Source organism: Lampetra planeri, chromosome 53, assembly GCF_965212315.1.
Source record: "Lampetra planeri chromosome 53, kcLamPlan1.2.h2, whole genome shotgun sequence".
NCBI lineage: Eukaryota > Metazoa > Chordata > Hyperoartia > Petromyzontiformes > Petromyzontidae > Lampetra > Lampetra planeri.
The window spans coordinates 7,366,721-7,383,119 of record NC_136159.1 but is presented as its reverse complement, the minus strand read 5'-3'; the positions used below and the strand labels follow the sequence as shown (position 1 = coordinate 7,383,119).

The window sequence follows — 16,399 nt, the reverse complement described above, 5'->3', positions numbered from 1 at the left end:
TTAATTGATTATGACCGTAATGACAACGACAATGATGATAATGATGATGACCAAAATGATGGGGCCGTTACGATGATGACAATAACCAAGACATTGTTGCAGTGGTGATCGAAATCAGTGTGAGCACTGTCACGAAAATGATGACGATCACCAAAATGACCATCTGAATGTTGTTACGATGATGATGATCAATGTCACAAAGACCATGATGAAGACACCGAGTCTGTGTGTCTTTATATGGCCCACTGGGTCTCTGTGGGTCTCTATGCGAGTCTGTGGGTCTCTATGTGAGTCTGTGGGTCTCTATGTGAGTCTGTGGATCTCTATGTGAGTCTGTGGTTCTCTATGTGAGTCTTTGGATCTCTATGTGAATCTGTGGGTCTCTTTGTGAGTCTTTGGATCTCTATGTGAGTCTGTGGGTCTCTATGTGAGTCTGTGGGTCTCTATGTGAGTCTGTGGATCTCTATGTGAGTCTTTGGATCTCTATGTGAGTCTGAGTCTCTATGTGAGTCTGTGGGTCTCTATGTGAGTCTTTGGATCTCTATGTGAGTCTGTGGGTCTCTTTGTGAGTCTGTGGGTCTCTATGTGAGTCTTTGGATCTCTATGTGAGTCTGTGGGTCTCTATGTGAGTCTGTGGGTCTCTTTGTGAGTCTGTGGGTCTCTATGTGAGTCTTTGGATCTCTATGTGAGTCTGTGGGTCTCTATGTGAGTCTGTGGGTCTCTTTGTGAGTCTGTGGGTCTCTATGCGAGTCTGTGGGTCTCTATGTGAGTCTATGGGTCTCTATTTGAGCCTGCGGGTCTCCATGTGAGTCTGTGGGTCACTATGTGAACCTCTGGGTGTCACTGCTCGTGCAATCAACCTGCACGCATTATCCCCAGAGACCTAAAAACCCGGGCCGGACTTTGTTTCTTTCGCAACCGCCACAAGCGTCCATGTGCTCTGCAGTTGCGTGCGCCACGTGCTGTTGTCCTGCACCACCATTGCTCTCATTGCTGTGCCCGCACGTGCTACTGCTGCGTGCGTGTGCGTGCGCGTGCATGCGTGCATGCGTGGTGGTGTGCGTCTCACTTGAAGGGGATGCGCGTGATGGTGTTGGGCGAGCTGGCCGACGCGATCACCTGCAGGATTTGGCCGAGGCTCTCGAACCCGCCGCTCAGCTGGAACGCCACCTGGTCCGCGGGGTTCTGCGAACCGAAGGGGACGGAAACAAAGAAAGACAAGCCGCCCCGTGCGGCCTCTCCAGTGCTGTTCGCGACGTGCCTAGTAAGGCCGGAGCGGCGGGGTGTGGCCGGGAAAACAGGCCCGGCCGCCTTGGTCTCGCCATCGCTGATGAACCAAGATCACAATGTCTACTCAGTGCAGGACTGGGACAGGTTCGGCGTAGTAAATGCCACTTGCGCCGTTTTTCAACGGGATCGTAGCTCAGTCCGTGAACCATGACGGCACTGCTCCCACGAGCACGGTTACTCGATCAGCAGCTCGGCGCATGGTGGGGTAGAGTGTGGGTACCGGCACATCTTGCAAAGCGAGCGTGGACGAGCAGGCCAAAGTACCCTCCACAGCTCCCTTTGGTGGGGTGTGAAAAACAATTGCTTGGCTGTGCCTTGACCGCATTTTACATGAGGATCTACATCTGAGAGGTGGTTCATTCTAGATTTGAAGTTTTCGTGACTGCAAGGCTCCATACTCTCTTTGGTTCTTTTGGTAAAGTCACGTAGGTGAAAAATAAATAAGAATAAAAAATAAAAATTTAAAATGTTTTTTCCACCTACGTGACTTTACCGAAAGAACCAAAGAGTATATGAGAGGTGTCGTGCGCTTGTTCGTCATCTGTCGGTCAAATCGAGTGCTGTGCACGACACACGCGGCCGCCAGAACATGGTTGGCGAGTGCGGCGAGTGGGTGGGTGGGTGAGCGGGTGGGTAGCCAGCACACGTAGCCACCCAGCTACGTTCCTGGCCGCCAAGAAGCCCCGCTTCTCACAGGGTGCTTCGCAGTTGCTGCCGTTTCACCGCTCCCACCCCCCAACTCTCTCTGCGGCTAGCCACATCACAGCTGTTTGTGGTCGTGCGCTGCCCTGTTGCTCTCCCGTGCGTTTTCGGGCCGGGTTCCGCCGTGCATCCTTTGGGATGACGTCCGTCGCTCAGCTCCGTAGTGCTACCCACGGTGGCGGTGCTGGTTTTTATCGTCTAATTCTGGGCCCAACCGTTTGTCCAATTCGGCTGGTTTTCTAATTGATCATCTTCACGAGAGTTAAATCTTTACTGAAAGCTTTTCGTGACTGCAGGAATTCATATCCATGAGAGCGATCACCCCCCAATACAGGCGGACAGACAGAGTTAATGCACCACCGCTTTCAACTCTGCGTGGAAAGCATAAAAAATAACCGTAGACACTGCATCTCGTATTCCACGAGTTCCCACCTCTGGGTCTCATCAGCAGCTTGCTGCCGTATCACAACTCCAACGGAGGCTCCGTACAGCGTCCCGCGTCCCCCCCCTTGTTCGTCAGAGGCACGGTCGAGGCCTTCAGCCGCACGAGCGTGCAGGGCTCCAGCACGCAGGTGTAGGGCGCACTTAGAGAAACATCACAGCGACCCCCCCTCACCCCCCCTACCAACCACCACGTGGGTCACCCCCCCCTCCCCCATCCCCGTCTAATCAGTTTCCGTGCGATCCTAATCAGATCATACGGGCGAGATGCGGTCACCGTCCAGAAAATCCATCGCTTTTTGCTTCATCGGCAGCGTCTCCCTCGAGGCTGCCTAGGGAACGACTGCCCCATCATCGCACCCGCTCGTCGGCTCGCCCACTCGCTTGCACATTCGTTAACTCACTCGCTCAAGCGCCCACTCGCTCGCTCGCGCACATTATGTATGTACGTGCGCAAGTACGAAAGTGCTGCGTTAAAATGCAACGGTACCGTTGGGCAAAAGATGGACAATGTAGGGATCGGGCGCTCTGCACAGCCGCAGTGTGAGCTGGGCGTCGAAACGTAATGATTCGGGGCCCTCGAACCAATCGGTGACTCGGGGGGCGCGATTTGATTTAACACCCTCTTCATTTGGTCTCAGTCTCATTTGTACCATTTCTCATTGAGTAAAGCTTGCGTGTGGTTGCATATCATCTGTACGTCAATCGGAAATACAGTAAAACCTTGGATTGCGAGCATAATTCGTTCCGGAAACGTGTTTGTAACCCAAAGCACTCGTGTATCAGTTGTGATCATGTGACGCTCGGAAGACAAAGCGTATACACGTACTACTCGTATTGCAAGACCTCCCTCGTTTATCAAATTAATGTTAATTAAAACATTTTGCTCGTCTTGCAAAGCACTCGCAGACCAAGTTCCTCGCAATCCAAGGTTTTACTGTAACCGATTCTCAAAAGAATCACGCATGGACACCATCCACGAAAACCCGAGCGCGACGATCGTTCTAACCGACGAATCGGGGCGCGGTGTCGCGCCCGGACAGCAGGGAGGGTTTTCCCGCACAGCAACCGCACGCGCGACACATGCAGCCAAAGAAACGATCTAAACTCACGCGGGCAATGCACCGCGTTGATCGCAAGAGTACGAATCGGCTTTTAACCGACGGCATCGTTCGTCGCTTCGTCAGCCGCCCAGTTTGCGAAAAAATCGCCCGAATAACAATAAAACTAAATGCAAATGCGCGCAAATTTTTCGCGAAACGGGCGAAGCGCTGAACGGAAATTGTCTCCACGACGACAACGCCACTGCCGCCACCGCTGCCGCCACGCTCCGGCGCAGTTGGAAACCCAAGCCGTAAAAATCAGCAATGTTCCCATTTTTTTTTATTTCTTCAGTTAAAAGAAACTCATACGGGCGTAAACGCCGGGCAGTTTAGCCCGGGCTTCAGATGGAGAGGCCTATGAGGCGTGGCTAATGACTGCTGCCCTGGCCGTTAACGACATCAGCTGGTAGGGTGGGGGGGAGGTGGGGGGGGAGGTGGGGGGGGAGGTGAGGGGGGAGGTGACGGGCACTTGGGTGAACGCTGCGGGGTGGGGTTAGGTCAGCGGTTCTCAACCTCTCTGGTACGGTGGGCCCCCTAATCGAGATCACCGACTGGTCCCCACAAACCCCCCCCCCACCACCTCCAGGCCGCTGAGCCCTCCACCCCGCCCCACCCCCCCACCTCACCCCCACCCAGATTACTCAGGCCACAGTACACAGAGAGATCGCATGTCAATGTCTCTCGTCTACGCGGTGTTAGCAACAGATTTGTTTCATGTTGCGTATTACTGTGTTTTGGAACCATCAGGTTAGGGGATGGTGGGGGGATGGTGGGGGTATGGTGGGGGTATGGTGGGGGGGGGCAGTTATGGGAGAAGTGAGGGCGGTTGTGAGAGGAGGAATATCCGAAACCTCCGATGTCATGTTCCTCCAGGGCGCCCCCGCCTGGGTCTCGGGTTCAAGGGCTCCCAGGTGCCTCAGCGCCGCGCCGGGCCGGGAACAGGAACAGGAGCCAGCGGGGCGTGCCACCCCAAACGGTGCCGGCTCGCAGCACGCCGAGTCTCTGCCCACACGTTTCTGGGCAGCTACTGGGCCACGCGTGGTGGCGCAGGGGGATGCCACCTGTCCCGTTTTTCCCAGGATCTGTTCTCTTGTTGAGCGAGTGGGCGGTTGCTTCCCAGGGAAATCTGCACATTTTCCCTGGACATTAAATGTTCCCGGGTTGTCGCCAGTCGCGTAACAATGCTACACCACTCGGGACAATGCATTCACATGGAGTGGTCCTCTTTTCTGTTATTGTCAGATATTCTTCTTCTTCTTCGTTTTCCCATGAAGCATTGTGGTGTTTTTTTTTTAAATTGGAGGTGGCGACCGTAAGTGGCAAGACACGCCTATGGTCCCACGCTTTGGAGTGAGGGATTGGTGGATCACGTAGAGATTTGTGAACTTCCGAAACCCCCGCTGGGCTGCATGCAAGGTGGCCGATCAGATGGTAGAAGAGCAAGGGGCTTGCAAAACCCATCTGTGCGGATCTTTTGAGCGTTTTTTTTTTCCTCACGCAATTTGCTCCCACGTGCACAACAATCATCCACGGAGTTGGCCACAAATACCAGTGTAGCAGGACCTTCCTGAACTCGAACCTTGAGACTCAGCGAGGATTTCCAGAAGACATGAAGTGGTAGCACCTGACCGCCGTGTTCAGCCTGACGATCCCCAGCGCGCAGATCCCCACGGCTCGACTCCCACCGCGTTGGGGTTCACGGTTCCATTCACGCCGCTTGGCAACAGCAATAATAGCGTTCAGTCGTGTCAATCCACTGCTGGATGAAGGCATCCTCATGCCGCATCGGTCACGGGAGAGGGTCGTGTCGATGACCAATTTGAGAGCGCGGGCCTCGGAAATCTGGCTGTCGATTTTGCAACAACTCCGAGATCCGGGCAGCAGTGAGGAAACAATGGCGAGGGGCGCTACCGATCGTGACGACCTCCTGACCTTCACCGGATTCGATTACGAACGACACGCCGTGTTGCGGCATCGCGGGCGCCGGTATCGAAATACCTGCAGATGTCACCGACCCGTGTATCGCTGCGTGTAACGGAATAGCACAGCTGCAGGTGACCGGCCCCGGCACTACCGCCCAGCTTATCGGCGCAGAAGCCGCTCGTTGCTCGGTGCCATCGGTGGAATTTCTCAAAATCCGGCACGGCCGTCTCTCAAGGGAGGCGGTTGTTCCGAGGCAACCACCCCGCTTGGGTTCCTTTACACCCCCGGGGGGGGGGGGGGGAAGCAGAGTAATATTTAACCTCTAAAGATGGCATTGAAAGGAACAATTAGCGAGCCATAAAAGTTGTAAATACCAGCTCAGCGGGCCAAAGATACACATCGAAATGTAGCCCGGTTCGGTCGCAGCTTTGGCCAACCGAGGCTGCGGGGGGCGAGGAAGGAGACGCGTCCCGACGGCCGGCGCCAGCGGCGTCCTGACGGGAGGCGCGCTCCACCTCGCTCATCGCTCCTCACCGGCGCGGCGACGGTGCTGCCGCCCGTCACCGCTGCTGCTCTCTGCTCCGGTGTGTTGGGGGGGGGGAGAGGTTTTGGGGGGTGGGGGGGGGCTTAAAAGCCATAAACAGCGCTAATGCGAGCGCTTTGCCGGCGGCGGTGGCGGCGGCGGCGCTCTCCAGTTGGGGCCGGTGGGCGTTGGCGAGGAGGAGGAGGAGGCCCGCTTGAGCAAACAGCTCGGGGCGGCCGACTTGAGATGCGGGAGATTACCGCTCATTCCGCGAGCCCGGCCCAACCCCAAGCACGGACGTGAAACAAAACGCACCGAGCGTCGGACCGCTGTCCGGCTCCTACACGCTACCCACGCCTCCTCCCCCTCCTCCTCCACCTCAGCCACACTCCACCCTGATATGACCCGTGCCGTCACCTCGGTGTCACTGAGTCAAAGACGGGGCGTCTTAAAACTATCCAGCGTTTGCGACCCAACAACAATCCCTTTCTTTGAATTTACTTCAATTGCAAATGTTGTGGGTTTACTCTCCAACGCACCCAGGTGTGCTGTACTAGTCACGTGACAAACCTTACTAATTGGCTGTGTCGGGTGGTGGCGGGTTTAATGACACATTAATATATTTACGCGATCTAACCCAAAAAAAACCTCTACTACGGATCTCTCCGCGTTGTCATGACGCACATCCGAGTCCTTGCAGGCCGAACTCAGCCGCTCGCCGCTCGCCGAGGGCCCCCACCCGACGTGGCGAGCACCGATTCAAACGGAGATAAGAAAAAGGCCAAGAGAGCCAGCGAGCGCCGTGGACAGGAAACTATCGCGAGTACGTCGATGGGATTCCCGAATTGCTCTCTCACAACGCGTCGTCCTGCCCAACGCCACTCGGTTCCATTTGACCCACGGCCCGCCGGGCCTTGCTTGTCGAGTGGGGTTAGGGCCGCGCCCCGCCGTGCAGCCGGCAGCGGCCGATTGCAAGTCAGCCTCGCCGGGCGCCTAATTACGGCTGCTTAATGGGGTGTTAACGCGAGGCCTGGCAGAGCGCATGAGGTTTGGGTTACCGCGCACTGATGCTGGCCAGCCCATCGCTCAAACCACACCGCACCCCAAATCTGGGGTGGGGGTTTCGACGTGCGAGCGTGTGTGCGCGAGCGTGGTTTTTTTTGTCGCGAGGTTTACAGCGAAACGACGGAGTGGTTAGGTAATTAAAATAATAAAGCTCGGTATTTGTCGGCTGGAGGAGGAGGCTGCTTGCGCGGTGGTTAGCGGGCACCGTGTCATGAAGTCGGCCAACAGTGGTGGGTGATATCTGAAATGTCCCTGGAAATTATCTAGGTTGACTCAGCCTTAAGTAAGCACCCGGTGCGGTGTGTAAACATTAACAGAGGGGAGAAAAAGGCACCTCGTGCGCCGAGCCGGCCTTCATATCCGAGTGATATATATGAGAACAGGCCCTGAAGTTTCCCCTTCACCAACCCGCACCGACCGGTATGGTGAAGTACGGTCTAATGACTGTCATGGCATGGGGGAGGCTTCCGTTCACAATAAGTGGATTGGCTAGAGATTGCAAATTGTCATTTTATTGTCAGTGCAATTGCTTTGAAGATAACGTTACCAAGCGAAGACTCTTTTTTGGCAGTTTACCGATTAAAGACCTCCCACACCGGGGCGATCATCCGCCATTGACACTCCTGGTCCCACACATTGGGTTTTATTCTTCAATATTTTTTTAATGAAATATGACAATGCCCGGCGTTCAAGATTAACGACGGAGTGGCGGGCAAAGGAGGGAGTGCCGCCGAACGTCTCCAGTCACGCGACGCGTCTCTACGTCTTTATAAACGTAGAGACGTTCATGGGTCTCCGTGCAAGTCTACGCAAGAGACTCTTGAAATATCGTACAAAAACAACTCAACGCATTCGTCCTGTGTCGTGGTAAAAAAACAAAGTTATCCTCTGCTGCTGCGTTGACAGTGGTGCATGAGCACAAACAGCAACGCGACTCAACGCATTCCCCCATAAACAACATCGTCGTGGCCTTACGATGAAAAAAAGTCCGTAGCAGGCGACGTTTTGGGGCATGGACCCTTCTTAGCAGCACGCGGAGAGGCACCAACAAAGGCCTGGCACCGCAGGCTGCACGGGGAGCGCGCGCTGGTTGCGAGTAGGGCCGGCTCATCCAAAACCGCGTGGTTTAAATTACGAAGAAAAAAAAACACACGAACTCTCACATCCTACCCCCCCCCGCCCGCCCCCCACCACCACAAATAAAAATACTGCGGCTCAGACAACAAACTACAGGCAAACTTCCTCGGAGATAAAGCAACAACAACAACAAAAAAAACCCCACCACCAGATTGTTACTGTCATGGTGGAGCAGTCAAACAGAGCTTATCGCGGGATGCTATCGCACAGCCGACGTCCCACTATCTCGCTCATTCATTAACCCTCGCCGCCACTCGCGCGCGCGGCGCTCAGCCGATCTTTCCGGGAGAGGGTCCCTCTATCCTCTGTGGTCGTAAAAAAAACACAAGAACGCGCAGCAAACACAAAAAAGCAAAACGTCCCGGGCGTTGTTGCGGCGAAGGCGGCAGCACGGTTGTCACGCGTGGCTACACGGCGTACGGCGGCCTCACCGAGCCTCCACGGATCATCTCCCGGTGCCGCGGTTCAAACAACGGCGCGGTACAGATGGCTCCAGCCGCGGACAATCGGGAGGTCGCGCGCGTGCGTGTGTGCACTTGCCCCTACAGTCTGCCAGGGCTATACGGGGATCTTTGTCTTTGTAGTGGGGGGGGCGGGTAAAGTGTCAGGCGTACTATTCCCACCTCATCTAAGACATCTGGGGGGGGCTCTCTCTCTAGAGCTCCACCGACGCGGCGGCTCTTCCGCCAGCAGCGGAGTGAGACGAGGAGCAACATGCGTGGCTGCGCCTTTGCCGCATCGTACACGCGGGGATGCGAACGTTAAGTTGCGGCGTCCGCGGGAAACAAACTCGGGGGTTAATGCGCCGACGCCAACGCACAGACCCCTGATCCCCACCCCTTGCCAGCCGGCGCTCGCCCAACGCCCTTTGCCAGGCGGAGAGGATCCTCCGCCACACCGACATCGCGGCGTCCGTGAAGACGCGGGTCGTCGCTCCGCGCTTGCTCGGGGCACAAACATTTTCTTGTTGCATCTTTATAACAAGCGGTGCGGGAGAAGCGTGGGGGGGGGGTGAGCGGTGAGGGCGGGGGTGCTCTGTTATGATTCATTAAATACCCACGGACAATGCAGGCTCCATTAATCCGTGGCTCTCGAGTGGGCGCGCGTACGCGCGCGCGCGCGCCCGTAATGAATATCGTTATCGAAAGTGCTGCCCCATTACGCCGCCTTTGGTACCTCTGTTTACATTGTGGCTGCTGCTGCTGCTGTTGTTTTTGTTGTTGTTGTTGCTGCTGGAGACGCGCAGCACACGACCGCTTTGTTAAATACCTTCACGCGGTGGGGGAGGGCCACGTGCACCGAGAGCCTCGTCCGTACCGCCGATGAGCTGTTTACTTGAGACCCTATTGAACGTTTCCCCGCCGCGTGAGCGAGAAAGGCCACGGGCATCGCCGTTAGTGCGGTCAGGACGAGCCCTCGATATTTTTCGAGGCCGTTATTCGATACCGCACGCGGCGTACTCCGCGTGCGTTTGCGTTCACATGCGGGCCTCTCGCTAACACCGGCGACAATTATCTGTACCTGTCCTGGGCCTCCCCTAGGTCTACTCAGCCTCAAAATGAGTACCCAGTGCGGTGTGTAAACATCGCCACGAGGGAGACAAAGGCGGTCAGACGTGGCGTTGGCCACCCCCCCCCACCCCCCCTGTGCCGTTCCAGCCTTCATAGGTGCTACTGGCTAACAGCACTTGCCCCAACAGTCTGTTGAGGCTACACGGGTAGACCTTTGTCTTTGTGAGGACAAGATGCCCCCCCCCCCCACCACAGGGAGAGGCACTGCTCGCGAGCGCCGATTGAAGCCGGTACGGCCTCCGAAGGGGAGCAAGGGGTTAGCCAGCAGAAGCAGCAGCACCACCACCGTGCCAGGCAATGTCCGTCTCCCCATCGCACACTTCACCGGTGGGAGTCGGCACTGGCCGGGAACTCGGCTCACAGGGAGCTGAGTGTCATCTGCGAACAGGGACATTCCCCCTTGCCCAAATGCACAAACAAGGAGAGACGCACGGAGGGAACACGCAACGGAGGCGTTTTTTGCGAGGCAGTGACGGTGGCTCAGCCGGCGTTGCCGAGGGTCTGGGTTCGAATCCAGGTCTCAGCCGCCTGTGATGAAACCGGTTTCTCAACCTGGTTACCGATGCGAAATGAAACACCCACAATCAATTTAGTTGCTTCATTTCGCCGATTTCTATCTCTGAGACAACAAATACAAAAAATATCTGCCACCCGACGAACATTCCTCTCTGCCGCATGACAATCATCTCTCCATACTCTTTGGTTCTTTCGGTAAAGTCACGTAGATGAAAAAAATAAAAATAACTAAATTAAATCACGACGTTTCGGGGGCAACACAAGCTTCCGTCATCAGGTGGAACAGCCATAGCAATATTACTGCAGTGAATAATTTTTATTTTTTTCCTCTACGTGACTTTACCGAAAGAACCAAAGCGTATGGATCCTTGCAGTCACGAAAACTTCAAATCTAGAATCCTCTCTCACGCACCTGCGATGAGCACCTTTGGCTACGTGAGGTGGGAAAGAAGTTTTATAATACACACGTACGTACGTGACGCACGGGAAAGCGACATTTGATTCGACGTCGGAAGTGGTTCTGGGATAGCTACTTCCGCGGACCGTAATCCGACACGCAGGCCTACACGCGCTGCTCTGGGGGTCCAGTCACGCGTGGCTCCATCGTCTCACGAAACATTTGGCGGTCCGAATTAAAATTAAAAGAGACAGAGTAGCATTTTGTTAAAATGACACAAGCTGAAGATGAAGGCACGAAGCAGAGCACAGGTACCATAGGCTCAGAGGCACCCCCCCCCAACCCCCCAGCATGCGACTAATTGGCAGGTCTCACCAGATTAGCATAAGCCTCTTCCCCTAAATTAGCAGCCCGATTATAAAACGGATGATCCCCAAACGTAAAAATACACACACGCAGGAGCCGCGGGCACCCCCCCCCCCTCCCCGTCCGCCTGGAGACACGGCGAGCCACCCATGCTGCGCTCGCTCCCGCATCGCCCGCTAAACGTAATTATCGGAGCGCTAACGAGACAGGCAGACGCACCGCGGGGGTGCGTGACAATAGCTGGGCACGCGCGCCACGCAGCCGAGTGGAAATCGCGGTGTGTGTGTGTGTCGGGGAGCGGTTCAAACCCAGCAGCCAGAGATCAATTCCCGCTCATGGCCAACATCGGTGGTGGATATATGAACCGGTGCCGTCTCTCCCCACGGGCGACTTAAATGAGTACCTGGTGCGGTGTGTAAACATTAGGCATCGTGGAGACAAAGGCGGCTGGGCATGGTGCTGTACGTGATTAGTGTAGTGCGCTACGAACCCATGACTAGCACCAGTGACATATATCTGAACCGGTCCTAGGCCTGTGTGTGTGTATATCCGTGAGCACGTCGGCGGTGCCGGTGTTGGCGACGGGAGGGGCTGGCTGAGGACATCACAGCGTGGCAGATGGAGACTAACAGGATTACAAATCCCCAGTAATTCTTACGAGCTAAATCCGAGCAGCGGGAGGTTAGAAATCAATTTGTCCCACCCGGCAAGAGTAATCAAATCAAACAAGATAGATACCCGCCCGCCGCCCGCCCGCCCGCGCGCTCGCTCGACACTCGCGCGCCCGAGACGGCGTCTTTGTCAAGTTTTCCTTTTGACGTGCAGCTGCGGCGGCGTCGAGTGCTGTCATCCCATACTTGACCGGCGCACGACCAGCGGCGGCGCGTCTGCCGCTCGTCGCAGAGGTTTCGCGCATCGAGCCCAGCGGCCGCTCCGGTTAATACCGCGCGTGAATTTTCGCCGTAAACGCGTCGACACGGCGACGTGCCGTCCGCACCATGCCGGCGTCATGGTCAAAAAATGCCAAGCTGAAACAACTAAAATTATTAAAATATTTTAACCAGGTACGGCCCACTGAGCCGTATAGCTTTTTCTCAGAAGCAACCTGCCCACAAATTATAGCTCAACGAAGTGGCTCGTCATGTGGAAATGTACAGCCGCCAAATGTTATCGTGAAAAACCGGAGGACCCGGAGAAAAATGCACGTTAAATCACGGGGAGAACCATGCAAACTCCAAATATACAGCAGGCGTCAGGGGTCGGGATCAAACCCACGACCTCCTCTATACCAGGTGAGGTAGTTAACATCTCCTAGCCACCGTGGCGAGATGCTAACCACCTCAGCTTGAAAACGACTCACAAATGACCACAATTGGGTGAAGCCACGTGGCAATATCTCCCTACCTTCCGTGAAACTACCGCAGGCCGTGCCCGTCCGTGAGACGTAGCACCTTCGTGATAGCCTCGTGCCGCGAGGGTGTCTGCCGCGAGCAGCAAACGCGCCGACGATTTGATTTGGGGGGCAGCACTGGTCAGAGTGCAAGACCGACAGACGACGGGGGGGGGAGGGGGGGCGTGGATCAGAGGTTGCAAACGGGTTTTGATTCCTTACCCGTACCCATACCTGGCCACACCAGGGTCGCAAACGGGTACCCGTACCCTACCTGATACCCGGCTACCCGGCCGGGTATCGGGTAGGGTACGCGTACCCGATTGCGACCTCTGGGATGAAGCCATGTTGCAGGCGCGGGTGGGTTGATTCTAGGAACTTGAATTGTGAGAAGAGACAAGACGTTGGGAAATGAGTGACAAACGGTGACTCACCAGTGACTCACGGCCTACCCGTACCCGGCCGCACCAGGGTCGCAAATGGGTACCTGTACCCGTACCCGGTCGGGTTACGGGTAGCCGGGTATCGGGTAAGGTACGGGTATCGGGTACCCGTTTGCGACCTCTGGCGTGGATAGGTGAGCGAGACCGCTTTGACTGCCGAGATTTGCTTAATTAGTTTTGTTTTGCATTTTTTCACGGCCGCGCCGTCGGCATCGTCGTGTCACGGGATGCAGACGTTGACACTGGGAACGCCGCCGCCGCCGCTGCCGCCGCCGCTGTCACAACAGGGGATGGGGCACGCAGGATGCTCCCTCGCTGACAGAATTCACCACCACAGCAGTCGGGGCCGACTCGTGATCTGGCACTCGCACTGTCAAACTAATCGTTCGTTTGAGAAATTGCACGTTTGCGTATTTCGTGTTGTGCCAACGCACGGAGCGCGTGTGGAGAAAACACAGGTGTATGAGGGGATGACACTCATCAGTGTCTTAGAATTAACCAGGAGACCGCTACGAGCACAAGTGAGACCCGGGTAAGCAAGGTTTCTGTCTTTAAGAATAATTTCTAACCTTTTTGGCAATACAACAGGAGGCGTTAAGATGTTCAAACACCAAACAGAAACCTTTTGCAAAGGAATCAAGTCCTGCATTAACCACACAGAGTACTTGCGGTGAACATATGCATTACCTTATTTTTTATTCTTTAATACTGGCAAAGAGGTCCGCTGATATACTCATGTTTATTGACTTAAATCGTATAATTTGGGCACGAGTAATTGATGAATTAGACAGCCGCGAGGTTTGGCTTCGTCCCCTGCAGCGGAGTCTGCTGTCTTGAGCACAGTGCGTTTCGTCTGTGTCCAGTGTCTGCACATTCCTGAGTTTGTTTCTTCTTTGATTCCTACAGTCACTAAAAAATAACTTTCTTTGCACCGAATCGCCCGGGACTCGCGCCCATTCCCGTCCAGTCTCGCAAGCTAAGCAGGCTGTGGGCCTGGACAGCGCTTGCTCGGGCAACCACAAAGCACAAAGCAGGTGGCTGTAGGCCGCTACGGGGGGGGGGGGGGGGGTAGGCTACCACGCCGTGGGCAGCACCAGCGACCAGAGACCAGCACACTCCCCTGTTGGAGCGTGCTCCACTCCCGCGGCTGACGCTCCACCGCCATCACCGACCTGCGCTGAGCAGCGCGCGGTCACGTTTCACGCGACCCACACCCCCCCCCCTCCCCCACGCGTAGCGCACAGAAAGGCCCTCATCCAGTAGTGGGTCGGCAAAAACATGTACGTGCACGGACCCATCTACGTGGGTGTGCGAGTAAACCGAAGTATACTTATGGGGGGAGGGTGAGAGGGGGGAGGAAGAGCGTTATTTCTGTCCGCACTGTGGGCTGGTGGCATCTAGCGGCTGGGCCCTGCACTGCACACCTGGCAGAGGTCAGGCAAACGTCTCCGGTGTGACCCCTCTCCCAACGGGATCTCGGGCAGTACTTGTTTGCCCATCTCTTCGCCCACCTACGCAGCTACTCCGTCAGGAAAGGCGAAGACAAAATGAGCCCTGTATCGCTACGCTCTCCCACGTCAATGCTCTTCCGCCGTCGTGAAACATCACGCACGGACCGAACATGGTGAGGTTTGACCAAATACCCTCCATGGCCCGCATGGCGTGGGGAGGCCCTCATTCATCAGCGGACCGACGAAAGGTCCACGTCCAGCAGTGACGGCGCTCCACAAATGAAAACAAAGGCTCAGGGCCCCAAGCGGCTCAAGGGATCAATGATTCATAACACACTGGGGTGCGTCCAACATCAAATTCAAAATCCTAACAACCATCAATGAGCTAATTAACATTAACACGCCAATTAACCGGCGCTCCCATCTCTACCTGGCCCGCATATCTGTTTCGTCACCTCGCCGCGTCTCTCTCGTCACGCCCGCATCGTCTCTCATCTCGCCGCGTCTCCATCCGTCGTCCGGTGACGCCTCTTGTCAACGGCACAACCGCGGCTCTGAGGCGTCAGCGCGGCGCGATTTACACGCTCCGCTATTGTTGTCGTTAAGCGCGATTGTTACGAACCCGCTATTGTTGTGAACCGTGTCGGCCCGCAGCGCCAAACAATCCCCTCGAGCGGTTAGCGACACGGTGTGCGGAGGCCTTCATCCAGCGGTGGATTGACAAAGAGCAAAGCCGCTAAAACCACGTACATCAACCACTTCACATGCCTCCTCAGATGGATTGGATTAACTTTTAAAACGTCGCGGCGAGGGGAGGGCAGGATGGGCAGAGAGAGAGAGAGAGAGGCGTTGAGGGGCTGAACAATGGAGTTCTCAAGCACGGGGCGACGCTCCCAGCCACGCGGTCGGCGCACGCGACGTGGACACAAGCAAGGGCTGCCGGCTCCGGTGGGGCGACGCATGCGTATTCTTACGCCTGTCTGCGCGTATGTGTGTAGGGTGGGGAGCGGCAGTGTAGCGGTTAGCGCGCCCCGCTACGAACCCGGCGACCCGGGTTTCGAATCCCGCTCACGGCCAACACCGGTGAGGATTATCTGAATCGGTCCTGGGCCTCCCCTAGGGCGGCTCAGCCTCAAATGGGTATCTGGTGTGGAGTGTAAACATCGCCACTAGAGAGACAAAGGCGGTCGGTGTGGTGCTGGCCACCCACCCCCTCGTGTACCGTTCCGGCCTTCATAGGTTCTCACAAACAGCACTTGCCCCAAAAGCCTGTTGACGCTATATAAGGGATCTTTGTCTTAGTATATATGTAGTGGTTAGTGCGTGTGTGTGTGTGTGTGCGTATATATAACGGTGAGTGCGCTGTGCTATGAACCCAGCAACCCGGGTTTGATTCCGATCACGGCCCGACACCACAACCAGTCGTGGGCTTCCCCTAGGTCGACTCAGCCTCAAACTAGTACCTGATGCTCAGCTTAATTTTGTTGTGGATTCTCTCATTCATTCACGACTTTTATTAGTCCGCGCGTTCGTTCACATGCTTGGCGTCATGTAGAGGAGCTGCTCACAAATGGGCAGGCTCATGTGTCAATTCGTTCTTGACTCAATCAGCACATCGTCCGTTTGTTTAACCGTCCGTCGGTCCGTTCGTTCGCCCACGCATTCGATCGGCGCAACCGGGCGGGAGCTGCTCTCGCATCGGGACAAGGTCAGCTGCTGGGTTTATTGTTGAGGGGAGAGTAAAAAGATGATGTGAGGGGGGGGGGGGGTGCGAGGGGGGGTGCGGGGGAGGCGGTGCATCGCTGGCACGGGGTGAACGGTGGGAGCGGATGGAGGGCACGGGTCGGGGAGGTCAAGGGTGAAACCGGAACGCCTTCTGCTCGGGGCAGCAGGAAGACTCCGCGTGTTCGCCTCCGCTGCGGGGCGGAGGACGACGACGGGCAACCCCGCCTCGGGGGAGAAGAAATCCGCGGAAGCCGGCCAGAGGGTGACAAAGGGGCAACCCGGCGTCGGGGAAAAGAAATCCGCGGAAGCCCGCGGGGCAGGCAGCCGCGACTCGCCGCACCGGCGAGCGGGTTTGG

The 16,399-nt window shown here is 56.1% G+C and overlaps 1 protein-coding gene across 5 annotated transcripts in view; it reads right to left on the bottom strand.

Annotated features, from left to right (window-relative positions):
* LOC144734938 (S phase cyclin A-associated protein in the endoplasmic reticulum-like) overlaps positions 1-16,399 on the bottom strand; it is a 229,050-nt gene that overhangs the window by 58,413 nt on the left and 154,238 nt on the right. For all 5 annotated transcript variants that reach the window (XM_078617403.1, XM_078617404.1, XM_078617405.1 and 2 more), the window contains exon 24: positions 1,070-1,185. In XM_078617403.1, the coding sequence (XP_078473529.1) occupies positions 1,070-1,185 (116 nt within the window). The remainder of the gene's footprint in view (positions 1-1,069; positions 1,186-16,399) is intronic.